A 15,125-nucleotide genomic window follows, 5' to 3' on the forward strand; every position below is an offset into this window, starting at 1 on the left:
GAAATGTTTTTCTTCCATGGAAGGCCATACTAATCTTAATAGGGATGTTAATGCAGGATATATGGAACAACGTTAAACTGTGTTTTGAAATATAATAAGTCTTTTGATGATTTTCCGAAAAATATCGCAACAACCGATAACTGATACAATATAAATATAACCTACATTTGTGCTTTATCTATTTATAATTTGTTTTAACCTAAACATTAATGTAATGCTACAGCCGATGATTGATACATAACAATATAAATAAAACCAACATTAGTTTTGTACTCTGTAGACCTATAATTTGATTTAGGGACTGATGATTTTTATTACCTGGAAAAAGGGAGGCTTGGGGATGGTCATTGTGAAATAACACATATAACATATTTATTGATCCCCATAAAATTTATTTTTTATTTTTATTTGACCCCCCCCCCCCCGTAAATAGTTATCAAAGGTACCAGGATTATAAAACATTTGAAAATGGGACCCCTCTATAAAACCCTTATTTCTTTTTTTGGGCTAGTTGGCGTCTCAGAGTCATCATTTGTATCAATAGTCATCTGTTTTATGTAGAATATTAGAAAATGTATTGGAAAATTATTTTCTTCTACATACATTTACAAACTTTATCCTTATGCAGCTCTCACTCCCAGATACAATATGAAAGGTACCTTAACTTACAAAATAATGTATAAAAATAAACTACATTAATTTTGTACTTTATCGATTTATAATATGTTTTAACCTGAATAATAACAATGTTTTCACTTGACGTTTTGTTTTTGCATCATTTGATATAACCTAATTTTTTTTATTCATTACAAATATAATTTCCATCAAACATCATATAATCAGATTCCCCAATACTACAGGTTTACCTATTATATGAGGTGCAGATTTTATAGATATTCTTATAAGATAATTATAGATAGCCATCTGTCATAACCTGTTTTACATATATATCTCAGCTACATATACAATGATCAGCAGTTAAAGCAAACAATTTGTAAAGTTATAAAAGAAATATATATATATACATACAAATAACAGCACAGCAATGTTCGATCTGTAAATTTGCGTTGTGTGTGTATTCATAATTGAAAAGGTTTATATTCAGGTTAAAACAGTGCATTCTGGAGGTCATGATCCTAATTTTAAAAATGTTGTTTATAGTAGATGATACCGCACAAATTCTATAAATGCACGCACAGCAAAACACGACAAGTATTATCATGGTATTGAAAGACGAACTATGTATGGTACTGAGTTTAGGCATGTGTTCTGTTGTTTTAAGTTCACCTGCAATTATCAAAGACGTAATCCAGTTTCTGCTGAATGAAATAACCCAGCTAATGTTTAATGTGTTTAATGTTCTTTAGAAAGAAGAATTGGTTAAAAGGAACAAAATGTGGTTGAATGTTTTAACTGTTCTGTCATTTATCTGTTTCGGATTTTTATTAGATGTAAGTTCTGGGAATGCTGAATCAATGGATGCTGATCTTGTGAAAAAAATTAACCATGTTAACGACAAATTGGAAACCATGGTCAGCAATTACCACGAGCTTCTTAAAACAGTTCGAGATGACGGACTTAAACTTGATTCTCTGATTAAACAAAACCAAACTTTAAATCAAAGGCTTAACAATACTGTGGACAAAATGGAGAAACTAGTTACAAATGAACAATTCTTAAATCTAACGATCCAGGCATTACAAACACTTACCTCAGAACAACAACGTGCGATAAATGAAGAAAAAAACATGTCTAAAAAATTGACAAGCAATTACAGCGATCGTCTGTTCAACGTAAATCGCGAAGTTGAATTTCTGAAAAAACAAAACCGTTATTTAGAACGAACGCTTAATATCACTGTGGAAAAAATGGAGAAGTTAATGTCAGAAAAGGAAACATCAAGTTATAACATTGAGAATTTACAAAACATTACTTCACAACAAAAACATGAGTTAAAACAAGTAGAAAATAAATCCAAAGAATCGACGATTTCCATAGGATTCTCTTTGACTTTATTGAATGACGAATTACAGGAACTGACAAATTCCACACGTATTGGCTTTAAAAATGTAAACGGAAAAATTTTAAAGGAAAAGAAATTGCTGAGAACAGAAATGCAGAATTTTGAGAAACGGATTAAACAAAGGATTAACAAAAAGCTTGAAAAAATAGGTAGGTGTATTTTGGGGATTATGTGAAGAGACCCTTATAATAGTTTATACTTTTTGACTGGATATGAGTGGAATATTGATTTTGTTGTCCCCCGAGGTGCAGCCATTGTAATGAGGCGTTAACTCACTATCCCACGAATATTCAGTCAGTTAGTGCCTACTTATACCGAAAGAGAAAACAGAAATAAATGTCGGGGCTTAATTAACTAGAAAAAGGAAGATGTGGTATGAGTGCAAATGAGACAACTCTCCATCCAAGTCACAATTTATAAAAGTAAACAATTATAGGTCATGGTTCGGTCTTTTACACGGAGCCTTGGCTCAATCCTAACAGCAATTCATAAAGCCCCTCCCCCCTCCAAAAAATACTAGACCCATTCAAACGGGAAAACCAATTTTTTTTTATCACTATAAAACATGATAAACGAGAAACACTTATGAACCTGACTGTAATATAAAAAGCAGAAACACAAACAAACTGTTAATCTTCCTAATATAAATTGTGAATTCTTATAAAATTGAGAATGGAAATGGGGAATGTGTCAAAGAGATAACAACCCGACCATAGAAAAAAACACAACAGCAGATGGTCACCAACAGGTCTTCAATGTAGCGAGAAATTCCCGCACCCGGAGGCGTCCTTCAGCTGGCCCCTAAACAAATATATACAAGTGAAGTGATAATGAACGCCATACAAATTTCCAAATTGTACACAAGAAACTAAAATTAAAATAATACAAGACTAACAAAGGCCAGCGGCTCCTCACTTGGGACAGGAGCAAACATGCGGCGTGGCTAAACATGTTTGTGAGATCTCAACCCTCCCCTCTACATCTAGCCAATGTAAAAAAATCAACGCATAACAACACCAACATTAAAATGCAGTTCAAGAGAAGTCCGAGTCTGATGTCAGAAGATGTAACCATAGAAAATAAACAAAATGACAATAATACATAAATAACAAACGACTACTAGCAGTTAACTAACATGCCAGCTCCAGACTTCAATTTAACTGAATGAAAGATTATGATTTCATCATATGAACATCAGGCACAATCCTTTTCGTTAGGGGTTAAGTATCATACCATCATAACATATATGAGAAGAACATAACCCGTTTCATGCCAACGACTGTTTTTTTTAATAAATGTGTTTAGTTCCGATGCAAAGACCCTATAAGTGAATCAATATTAATGCCAAAATATGCAAACTGTAATGACCTGACAACAGCATCGTTATTATATCCCTTCTTAATAAGTCTATTCAAAGGTTTAAGACTACATCCTTCACATAGGTGAAGCGTGATATCGTAACTACTGCAGTATTCCAAACATCCTCCAATCCTGCACCTCATTTGAAATCCGCGTAACAAAATGGTGCTTGCAATCAAATAGTTTCATAGAGCTCCAATAGTATTTAAAAGTGTAACTTGTAACTTAAAGTAGAATATATATATATAACAATAACATCTTCATGCCTTATATATCATGTACTGTAGTACGCCGCTAGATTAAAACTGACTTGGAAAGGTAACACATGCCCACCGAAGGCTCTTTTTTTTAGAGCCCAGGTGGTCGTGTGGTCTAGCGGGACGGCTGCAGTGCAGGCGATTTGGTGTCACGATATCACAGTAGCATGGGTTCGAATATATATATACAACTCGTCTAAACATCAACCCAGCAATGTTAGATCTGTAAATTTGCTTTCACAAATTTTTGGTTCTTCCCTCCAACTCGTCTAAACATCAACCCAACAATGTTAGATCTGTAAATTTGCTTTCGCAAATTTTTGGTTCTTCCCTCGCCGGGATTCAAACCCATGCTACTGTGATATCGTGACACCAAATCGCCTGCACTGCAGCCGTCCCGCTAGACCACACGACCACCTGGGCTCTCAAAAAAAGAGCTTTCGCTGGCCATGTGTTACCTTTCCACGTCAGTGTTAATCTAGCGGCGTACTACAGTACATGATATATAAGGCATGAAGATGTTATTGTTACAGATCAGCTAAATTATCTATAGTAAAGGATCCTTCAAATTAATGTAAGATACAGTCACAGTATATATATACATGATATATACATAAACATAATGTTGTTATAATAACAACCTGAGGTGATCACATACGAACAAAGATACCAGGTATCCAGGGCTATCACCTGGACAGTGACTAAATATTACGGATGATAAGGAGTAAACGATTACTGGGTACTCGCTTGGAAGGCCGAGTACTCGAATACAGTTTAAGTACTCAGATACTCGTTTGTCCTATAGTTCGGTTGAAATGTTCCATTAGTAATACTAAATAAAATGAATTAACAACATAATTATGTATGTTCTGAGGATACTATTTGTTAAATAATGATGATCCCAGCAACGTCTTTCCCTTCCGAGGGAATGTTTTCATGGTCACTACTTGAAACAAAAAAAAGTTTTTTTACCAGATCATATTTCTATCTATACAAGAACAAAGTGACCTGCGGTAAACTCTACGCAGCTAATTAGATACATTTGTAACGGTGTTTGTACACAGATCAACACGTTCCTGAATTAATAATTAACCCATTAAACGCGGTGATAACTTACCTTTGTTTGTTAATCAAGACTTCTATATATGTGAACGTGATTGGTATGATATGTACATTTAAATTAATTTAATTACTCTGTATGTGTAACAAATAAAAACAGAGGATCAAGCCTTTGTCATAGTACGTTGGTCTTTCGTTGATATATGCATGAAAGGTTATAACAAAAAACACTGCATCCCAGAATTGCAGAATGTATTGACATGTAATTTATACAATAATAAGCCTAAAAAAATCACATGTTGAACCTTAAATCTTCTGTTCATCAAATTTGAAAGCGGACAAGAAGCAAAAAACATTTAAATGTAAACATGTAAACATTTGACGCCGGAAGCATACATATGACGTCCCCTAGTTTAGGGACCAAAGAAGCTAACATCTTTTCGCGTAATTTTCTTAAATAAAAATTTGAGACTGAAAAGAATATTGAAAATAATTATGAAGTTGTTTTGCATTAGAAAAGAGATACATGTAACTATTGTATTTGAAGCTTTGCGGACGTCCATCGGTAGTTTTACTGTCGTAGATACCCGTTTACCTGTCTCCGCTCGGCGTCGCCAGATAAATTAAATTTGCGATGGACGTCCGCAAAGCTTCAAATACAATACAGTTGTCTCGTAAGTATCAATTTATTAATTCGATAATTCAGTTAAGTTATTGTTGTAAAAGTTTCGCGCAGAAATTTAGTATAAACGTTCAGTTAATAGAACCCCCTATTTCACTTTTTCAAAATTTGTGGACCCATTTCAAAATATAAACAAAAGGGAACTTATGTTAAATAAAGCTTGTACGTGGCACGGGGGAATGGGCGGTGTCATTATTTGTGTGCTGCTGAATATAAAATAAAATTCCCCTTTCATTTATTGCCGAAGACCAAACATCTGATCCATGTTATAACTCATATGTTTATATAGAAAGTAATCCACAACCAACCCCGTAGTATAGGAAATATTGGATATGGCATATTTAAATGTGGTATACGGGACGTTTATTTGTAGCAATCAATTGGTATGACTGTTCCTTTGGGATTTTGGATATTGCTAAAAGTTATGCATATTGTTATAAATGAGCTATATAAATAAACAGGTTTTGTGTTTACACACACAATACCATCGAAAAGCTTGACGATGCATTTATTATTTTTCAGTTACTATTTTCCAATAAAGAAATTACGATTATCAAACAAGAAAAATGCCGGCCGTTGAATTACGATTGTTATACCGAATTTTTCGACGTAAATTTTCTAACCGCTTAGACAATTCGTTTGGTAAATGCCACAACCTCGTTACTAAAGAAAGTCACATTTTCACGACGTGAAAAAGAAAGTTCAACATGCTGTAAACAATGCAAATTTTATCATAACTGCATGGATTAGAATATATGTTGTAAACATCTTAACAAACTATATTATGAATCAATTTCCAAGCCGTAACCCATTATTTAAAGCATACTTGATCATTGCAATCTATAATTGGATTGGCTTTTCAAAAGTGCATTTTTTTTTTATTAAACAACATTTGCCAAAAAGTCGTAAGTTAAGTTAACTTTGAATGAAATCTTAATTAAGAAAGTGCTAGAAAATAGTTTTTCACTATAATTGGTTTTAACATTTCATATATTAATATTTTTTTCTTTAAATTTTCCGCCACAAATTTGTAAAACAAGTTAATTCATTTTGGCATTAAAAGTTTAATTTTCTTACAAAATCAAGAAAACAAGTAAAAAATATGATCAAATAAAACCAAGTTTATCATTGAATTATGTTATTCATAATTCAATCGGATAACAAGTTGAAGTCATTGCAGTAGCAGACATTATTACTGAGATTCACGCTAGCGTCTATATTGTATAAATGTCACTACATCTACTTAACCTACACTAAGGTCAGAGTCTCCTGACTTGGGACAGGCGCAAAAATTGAGGCGGGGTTAATATATTTCATTCACAATCAGAGTCAATATCCTCCTCTTCTACATCTGGACTAGAAAAATAATCTTTAACCTTAACATTTGATGACGGTGATTTATAATATTCGAGGTATTCAACTGGGATGATTTTTGTTTACACAATATTAGAAAATCTGTCTTCTTTGCTGCAGATATAGGCTGTTTTCCACTGTATTTTCTGGGTAATTTTATTATCACTATTGGCCTTCCATTCTTGCTCATTTTTACACACGTCATCTTTCTAAAACTCTCATCAGATGCTTATTTGAATGATATGTAGTCGGTACCGTAACCACTCAATATTAAGCCAATTCACCTTCTCATCAGCTGTATCTTTCTTGGTAAGTTTCATGTGGTTTTTTTTTTGGACTTCCTTGAAATCATAGATATCTTCGTATTGCGGTTGAATTGTGGAATAAGGGTCCTTCCTTCTTGCCATTCTAAAGACAGTTTTCCATTGCTGAGGAACACATATTTCTGTGTTTTTCTTAGCGATTTCTATTGCAGAATGCATACTGTCACATTCCATTTGGGTGTGACCACTTTAAAGAAATGTATGGTCAATAATTTTGATGTTGGGTAAAGTTGTGGCAGCATACATTCAACAAGTAGCAGTGAATTAGTTTCGATTTTGACCAGAACAACAATCTGAGTACAAAATAACATGTTTGTTGGTACTATGCCAGGAAACCATTTGCAGATACAAACATGTCGCTATTTCACCTGATCCCCGTTTTGCATCAGTCTCCGACCAAATATAGCATGATGCGTTTTTTGTTCCAAGGTTATATATGGATACATTGTAGCAACTTAGTTTTGTCATATAATAAATCTGGTTAATAAGAGAATGTGGTGTCTGTTAGACTGCCTGTAAGTCAAATGTGGCAACGAACGAGTCATTTGAAGAACTTGCAATGTAGCTTTTCCTTTTCCTCTCGTGCTGCTTTTTTTCTGCGTTCATGTGCCTTATATTGTAATCTGTCTTTCTCCGCAAGTTTTTCATTTACAACATCTCTATTGTATCCTACACAAATGTTGCACTGATCTTTTTTTGGAATAGTTGTATTCTCCATTGAATATTTTTCGATAAACAGGTAAGCTAACAATCTTGTTTTCAGGTAAGTTTTCTTTGTAGAACTCAATATAAAGCTGGCGCATCTTAGTGATATTGAACTCTGAGCCAATATATTTCCTGTTTGATAATGCTCTTGTATAGTGCCCCTCAACAGCGGGAAAAGATTATATGTGCTGACTTACGTTTTGCATACTTTCATCACTTGTTTATTTATGCGATACATTTTTACCACGTTTATCAGAACCTGAATAAACTCCTCTTGACCTATTTTTCATTGCATTATCAAAATAAGACTCTCCTATGTCTAAAGTTTTCAGAACTAACAGTTTACAAACTGTGACCTAGCTGTCATCTAATTCAAACGAAAAACATCTATGAACGTCACGTTTCCTTTTCTGCTTTCTTTCATCCATGTTGTTTTTAATATATTTTTTTAAATGTCGTTTTTTAATATTTGCAATTACGTAATCTTCCTTACGTTCATACGTATCCAGAGACCGAATGTGTCAAAAACATGAGATCTTTCCTCCTGGATGATCTTATTGCTGCATTTGTATCGGCACTTAGAGCAGTACATTGGTTGTGTTTGTTTTTATTTAAACAAACTTTCACCTCTGTGACACATATTTTTGACCAGAAATTCTTAAATCTTTCTTATTTTTTTTCCCATTCTGATGGAGTAGCTTTACGCTTTCTGAAAAGCTTCTTTCTTACTGGAGTTACATAACATGTTGATTTATTTTTTGGGGTTCCTTTTAGTCTTCTGTTTTTATTTGTTTGCTTATGAGGTCTGGATGTTACCATTTGTTGATTGTAGTTTGATTGGCGTTGCATGACACTCTTGAACATGTTGTTGCTTTTGTCTACTTGAAACATGCTATACGTTGGCAGGATTGTGAGTACCAACCTTTACGCAACCATCATAAAGTGTTGGAATGGTGTCATCATCAGTTATAACATACGACATTAATATGGTGCAAGTGTCGGATATCATGAGCGTAGGAGTTATATCCAAAATAGATTTTTCAGAGCTGCTTGAAAATATTTTAATAGGTCTTCCACTCCAATTTGAAAGGGCTAATGGGAGAAGATCTGCTGCTCTGTTCGTCCAAATTCCATTTACTTTTAGTTCTTTTACTTCTGTTCTAAAGTCTATCCAAAGGATGTCTTCTTCAAAAGATTCATTTGTGCTATTATTAAAAAAAAAACCAATGTAGTCATTGACATTATCCACTTTATGTTCAAACAAGATTTGACGCAATGCATGTGAGTTTTGAACTTTGGATAAATAAAACAGTGCTGCCTCAAAAAAGCAATGACGGTCAGACATAACTGGTTTTCTTTCCAGATTGTTTGCAAGCAATACTCTATCTAGTCTTAACAAATGGTTTGCTCTTACATTAGCCACATTAAAAGCCTCTTGGTTACTCAGGTTTTTTGCAATATTAATTGCCTGATCAGTTTCGTCACTAGGTTACTGTTTTTTGGCTCACAACATTTATTATTATTTCTTTTTTTGCTTTTTATATGTGTTTTTCTCTTTTTCCCAATCAGTTATTCTGTCAGGCTGGTGTCTTTACTTGTTTCAGTATCCTCTATTGGTGATAAGTTTGAATCCGACAAATTGATGTCATATTTTGTTAATATATAGGAATCTTCACTGTCAACATCTGACATCATATCAGTGTGTGTAACATTATCGTTTTCTTTATATTTTGAGTTGTTCTTGTTAAGAAAATGTGACAGTGTAAGATTATCGGTGCTGCTATCATCACTTTTAACTACAGAAGAAGAATAACAATCATCTATCACAGGAAATGCATGATATACAATTGTGTCATCGGTAGTGTCAGTGACTGACACAATAGGTACTGTGGTGATACGGATTTATTGATTTGTTGATAATATGTGTGTTGGACCATCTCCTGCGTCAACTATTTGTGTGTTGTTATCTGTACAATCCGTTTGGACTGCGTCAATTGGTGGTACTATTTGTGTGTTGGTATCTGTACAACCTGGTTGGACTGTCTCAATTGGTACAATTTGTCTGTTGTTATCCGTACAATTTATTTGGACTGCGTCAATTGGTGACACTATTTGTGTGTTGTTATCTGTACAATCTGTTTGCACTGCGTCAATTGATGGTACTTTTTTCTGTTGTTATCTGTACAATATGTTTGACCCGGCAATTTAGGTACTTTGATATTAACATTACTCATACCTCCTTTTTAATCTTCTCTATCATATTTGATTCTTTATCATTGATACCTGTACTGAAATGTATGTCATGGCATTCTTGCTCAGATGACCAGTCTTCTACATCAGACATTTTGGAAATTAGTAGTAAAAAGAATATACTTCCATAGATTGTTTCAAACGTTTTTAATATCTGTTTTTTCTAACCAATTTTGTTTCCGTTAGTATCTCTTTTATTTGAGTTCAAATATGTTTCAATCATAATGAGTTGGTTAAGAAAATGTAAGATAGCTGGTAATTGTTTTACACACAAAATATTTTCTTGTAATCAGTTAAATGTAAATACAAAAATATTTTTTTCTATTTTTCCTTTTTCTATTCTTTTTTACCCGAAGATAGTTTTAAAGTAATTTAACCGTAAAGGTTTAAAATTCTGCTACTATTATGTAAGAATCAATTAAAAAATACATAACTTTCTATAATCATGTTACTAAATCATGTATTTGCTGATAGACATTTCTGTAAAACTGACCGAGAACATACTACATTTAATCTGGCATACTGTAAAACTTGGTATGGTACGATGGTATGGTATGTGGTATGGTATGGTGGTATGGTACGAATACCATCATACCATGGTATGCATGAATGGTACCATGGTATGGTATGATGGTATGGTACAAATTACTATACCATGGTACAAATTTTTATACCATGGTATAACTTGATGGTATGAAGCATGGTATGGTTTTTCGAAGTGGGAAATTAGAAAAGTCTATAAACCTATTCTTAAACAGGATTTTATTAATTATCTGTTTTCTTATCTTTCTTTTTTGACCTATGCAAAACAAACTCTTTCTTTATTCAATAAGAAACAGGAACAAGAGTATTTGTTGAAAAAAACAATGTAAACAAAATATTCATTGATTCAATTTTTTCAAGACATTTAGAATCATCACAATTAATTTAGAAAAGAATTGCCAACACACATTCAAAAGCGGAGTTAGTTCTTTTAAGTTAGGATATTGACATACGTTAAGCAAGGTAAGAACTTTATAAAGTTGTAAGCAAAAATTAAAATTTCGGAAATCTTGATTTATTCTTGTCCTATCCTGGCCACATAGTAAAACTATCATGTTGAAGAAAAACAGTGTGGTAGGTGATTAGTTGTAGTAAGTAAGAATATAATCTGCCGTGACTAAAACTTTTGTTCAATTAAAGGACTTTTTTATTGCTAATTTTTAAATGCTGTACTAGTGTTATTTTGTCAACTGTAATTAATTTTGTCATATTTAACATTTTGGTTATCGTCTGTTAAAGTCATTAAGTCAAATGGCTATCCTGCTATAAGATTAGCATAGCATGTTCTCTATTTCACTTATATATGATTTATATGTTTTATTTTTGTAAACAAAGAGTTGGAGAATATTTGGAGATTATTTAGGTCAGTTGGGGAATATTTGGAGATAAAGGTAAAGCCCTCTGTTAAGTGTTAAGGAGAATTGAAGGCGAGAAAAGACCCATACAATATGAAACTTTAAAAAGGATTTTGTTATTCTGGACAGATTTTAGCATATCTTGGGAGAACTTGTAGATTCATGGAAGTTGTGTTACATTACTATTCAACTGTATTTAGTTTTGATATTTTTGTCCGCTCAGACTGTTACATGGTTTTGTCCATACATATTATTGATCTATGCGTGGTTTTTTGTGTGTGCACAGTATTGGAGACTGTTGCTTATTTTGATGTAGAATGTAAAGAAATCCATTTGTGATTTGTGGAAGTGATGTACGGATGAATTTTTTAATGTACGTTTTGTAAACTGTATATTATGTTAATATTCCTGAAATGGAGTTTTTAATAAATCATACATTAGTCAATTTACTTGGATATTATTTTGAACAACATGAATTGACAGCATTGGATTATTGGTCGTTAATTGTCCGTTATTTCAATGTAGCAGGCCTGACATGAAATTTTTATGTTACTCGACCACCATGGCATTGCCAGCAAATCGTGTCACTTCTGAAAATGTCAAGAAAATCATTCTAGGGGTTTTGTTTGAAGACAAAACCATTTTAAACATAGGGGGGGGGGGGGGCATATAACAACAAAAATATCCGGTAGTACTAAATGAAAACTATGAAAAAAATAAAAAAAATAAATTAAAACCCTAATTTCCATAAACCATAGATGTTATTACATCTATGCATAAACTAATTAAATAAAAAATATTCTATCATGGCAGATATAGGGACAATCTGTATCCATAATATTCGATGGAACGTCTGATGAAATTATAGCTATTTTTCGTCTAGCAAATGATTGTAACCCTTTATTAAAGTCTCAACTAAGAAATCTCAAACGAAAAAATGTTGTTCTTCGATGTTGATATAATTAAAGGTCAAAGATTTACAATACATGGCATTATTGACCTTGAAATACATTTTAAAGAAACCTATTCTTATCTATATCTGCACACAGAGATAGCTGTCACTCACAGCATGCATTTCGAGTATTACTAGTAATAAAGGTGAAGCAATACAGCAAATTAGAAACACAAGTGACCATAACAAATTAATAAAAATAATAACTAGAACTGTTGACAGAGAATTGAAATATCAATATATCAATATACACATTAATCATTTCCATATTTGATTATATTAAAATAATGCATCTTAAAATGTCCATCTCAAGCTTAATAGTGTTGGATCCTATGGGATGCATTGTTGCATGGGTGTTTTATAATAACACAATTTTCTTTGTTGTTGTTTATCCTGACTTTCAAGACATAACTGGATATGATTATATTATTATTATTACATATAGTATACAAAATATTCAAATTTTGCAATTGATTTTAAAAAAAAATGAAATAAAGTTGTTTATTAAAATTTCACATAATAAAAAAGACACATTCCTTGGTTGATATTGTGTATTCACTCCCTTCATGCACATTGTATTTATATATAAATGAAGAAAACAAAATACACTCTACAACATGTGCTATCTATCCATGTTTCAACTAACATAGCATAGTATCATATTAGTGACAGTTTAATTTGAAAGTATGGTGTTTACTAATCCACACAGGAGATTGATTCATCTTTTATTCACATTTTTTAGTTGGATTTCTTGGCCATAGATGTAGACATAATAAGTAACTGTTTAAAGAGTCATATTTCAAAATAATATAAAAGTTGACCATTGACAGAAGGTTATGCCATCAAACTTGAACTACATTATCTAGATTATAATCATAAGATATGCAGTACTTCTCAAAAATTCAAAGAATAATTGACAGCCATTTCAACTTGTCACAACAGGATATTATATCTATCTATCTGACCTTAACTCAATAGTTACCTGATAATATGGACATAATGTCAACAAATAAAAAAAAAATATCATATTTTAGATTTTGCTAAATTTCCTACTTTAAAAAACCATACCATGCTTCATACCATCAACATGATCAAGTTATACCATGATATAATAATTTGTACCATGGTATAGTAATTCGTACCATGGTATAGGAATTTGTACCATACCATCATACCATACCATGGTACCATTTATGCATACCATGGTATGATGGTATTTGTACCATACCATCATACCATACCACATACCATACCATCGTACCATACCATGTTTTACAGTATGCCATTTAATCTTCTCACTGTGTATTTTATTTTGACTTATCAGTTTAGCCTGAACTAATTAATTAATTTTACGGCTTTACTGTTATCACTTGTGGTATTATTTATCACAGCTGCAAACACTAACCAGTAGTTATATAGGTTACAGAAGAAAATTATTTGCCACACAAGCGTTAATTGATATGCCTAAAACCATTAAATTTACTAATACTGTTTTGGCACACGATTTTTAAAATATTTTATCATTATAGGCTTTCCAACACCTATTATTTCAAAATATCAGGTTTTGACATTTCACTTGCATTATAAATTATTAAAACAGAAGGTGAATAAATAAATTATCTGACAATAATAGAATGATGCATTTATAATTTTATCAACATAAAGATAATTGATTGATATTTTAATCAATACAATACTAATTGGCTGTCCGATTGAGCTTAACATTTGTGACAATGTTCTCCAAAAAAATACTGACATGAAACATAAATATCACCAAATTTACAAAATTTCTGTAACGAGGTTGAGGCATTAACCCACCGAATTATAGTTCACCGCTACGATTAAAATATGACGTAATGGTATAGAAAAACCTTGCATCTGAGTAACTCGTGACAACAACGTGCTCCATTTGAGAAAAATTACTAAAATATTTTACTGATTTCGACCGTCGCCATATTGGAATCGTCGTAATTCCAGTTACGGTTATCAGGTTAACACCATTGATATGATTAAGTACATAATATGTTCAATGATTATCAATATAAGTAAGATTTAGATAATGGAATAAACTTTACATTAAAAAAGACAAATGAAAGAATTTAAATAGTTTGCTATGCTAATTATCCAAACAATTCCCAGTTATTAAAAGTAATCATTCAAGTACTTGTAAGTTATATCTTTAGTAATACCAAGTTAACATTAAAGAGGGACGAAACATACAAAAGGGACAGTCAAACTCATAAATCGAAAATTAACTGACAACGCCATGTCATCAAATGAAAAAAGACAAACAGACAAACAACAGTACACATGACACAACATAGAAAAGTAAAGAATAAACAACACGAACCAAACCAAAAACTAGGGATGATCTCAGGTATTCTGGAAGGGTAAGCAGATCCTGCTCCCTGTGTGTAAACGTACCATCCCAAGCAAAATAGAAGTTATTCAAAGCTTGTGCAAATCCAAGACATCAACATGTAACTTTGACAGTAGATCGATGTTTTATTGAAGAGGGGCGAAAGATATAAGAGGGACATTCAAACTCATAAATAGAAAATTACATAAAAACGTCGTAGCTTAAAAAGACAAAAGACAAACATGCAATAGTATACAAGGCACAACATAGAAAAATAAAGACTAAAACTATGTTAACTGCTTACAGCTGCTATATTATTTCATGCATTGTTAAAGACATCTTCAATATTACATTGTAATCTAATATTGGGAACAACAGATCCCCATCTTTCGTATAGTTGCAAGAA

At 32.3% G+C, this 15,125-nt stretch overlaps 1 protein-coding gene across 1 annotated transcript in view; it reads left to right on the forward strand.

Moving 5' to 3' along the window:
• The first annotated feature begins 1,394 nt into the window (after positions 1-1,394).
• Positions 1,395-15,125, forward strand: part of LOC134692529 (basement membrane-specific heparan sulfate proteoglycan core protein-like) — a 30,772-nt gene continuing 17,041 nt past the window's right edge. The window contains exon 1 of the mRNA XM_063552986.1: positions 1,395-2,172. Within this exon, the coding sequence (XP_063409056.1) occupies positions 1,395-2,172 (778 nt within the window). The remainder of the gene's footprint in view (positions 2,173-15,125) is intronic.

The sequence above is a fragment of the Mytilus trossulus genome, chromosome 12, assembly GCF_036588685.1.
Source record: "Mytilus trossulus isolate FHL-02 chromosome 12, PNRI_Mtr1.1.1.hap1, whole genome shotgun sequence".
Classification (NCBI taxonomy): domain Eukaryota; kingdom Metazoa; phylum Mollusca; class Bivalvia; order Mytilida; family Mytilidae; genus Mytilus; species Mytilus trossulus.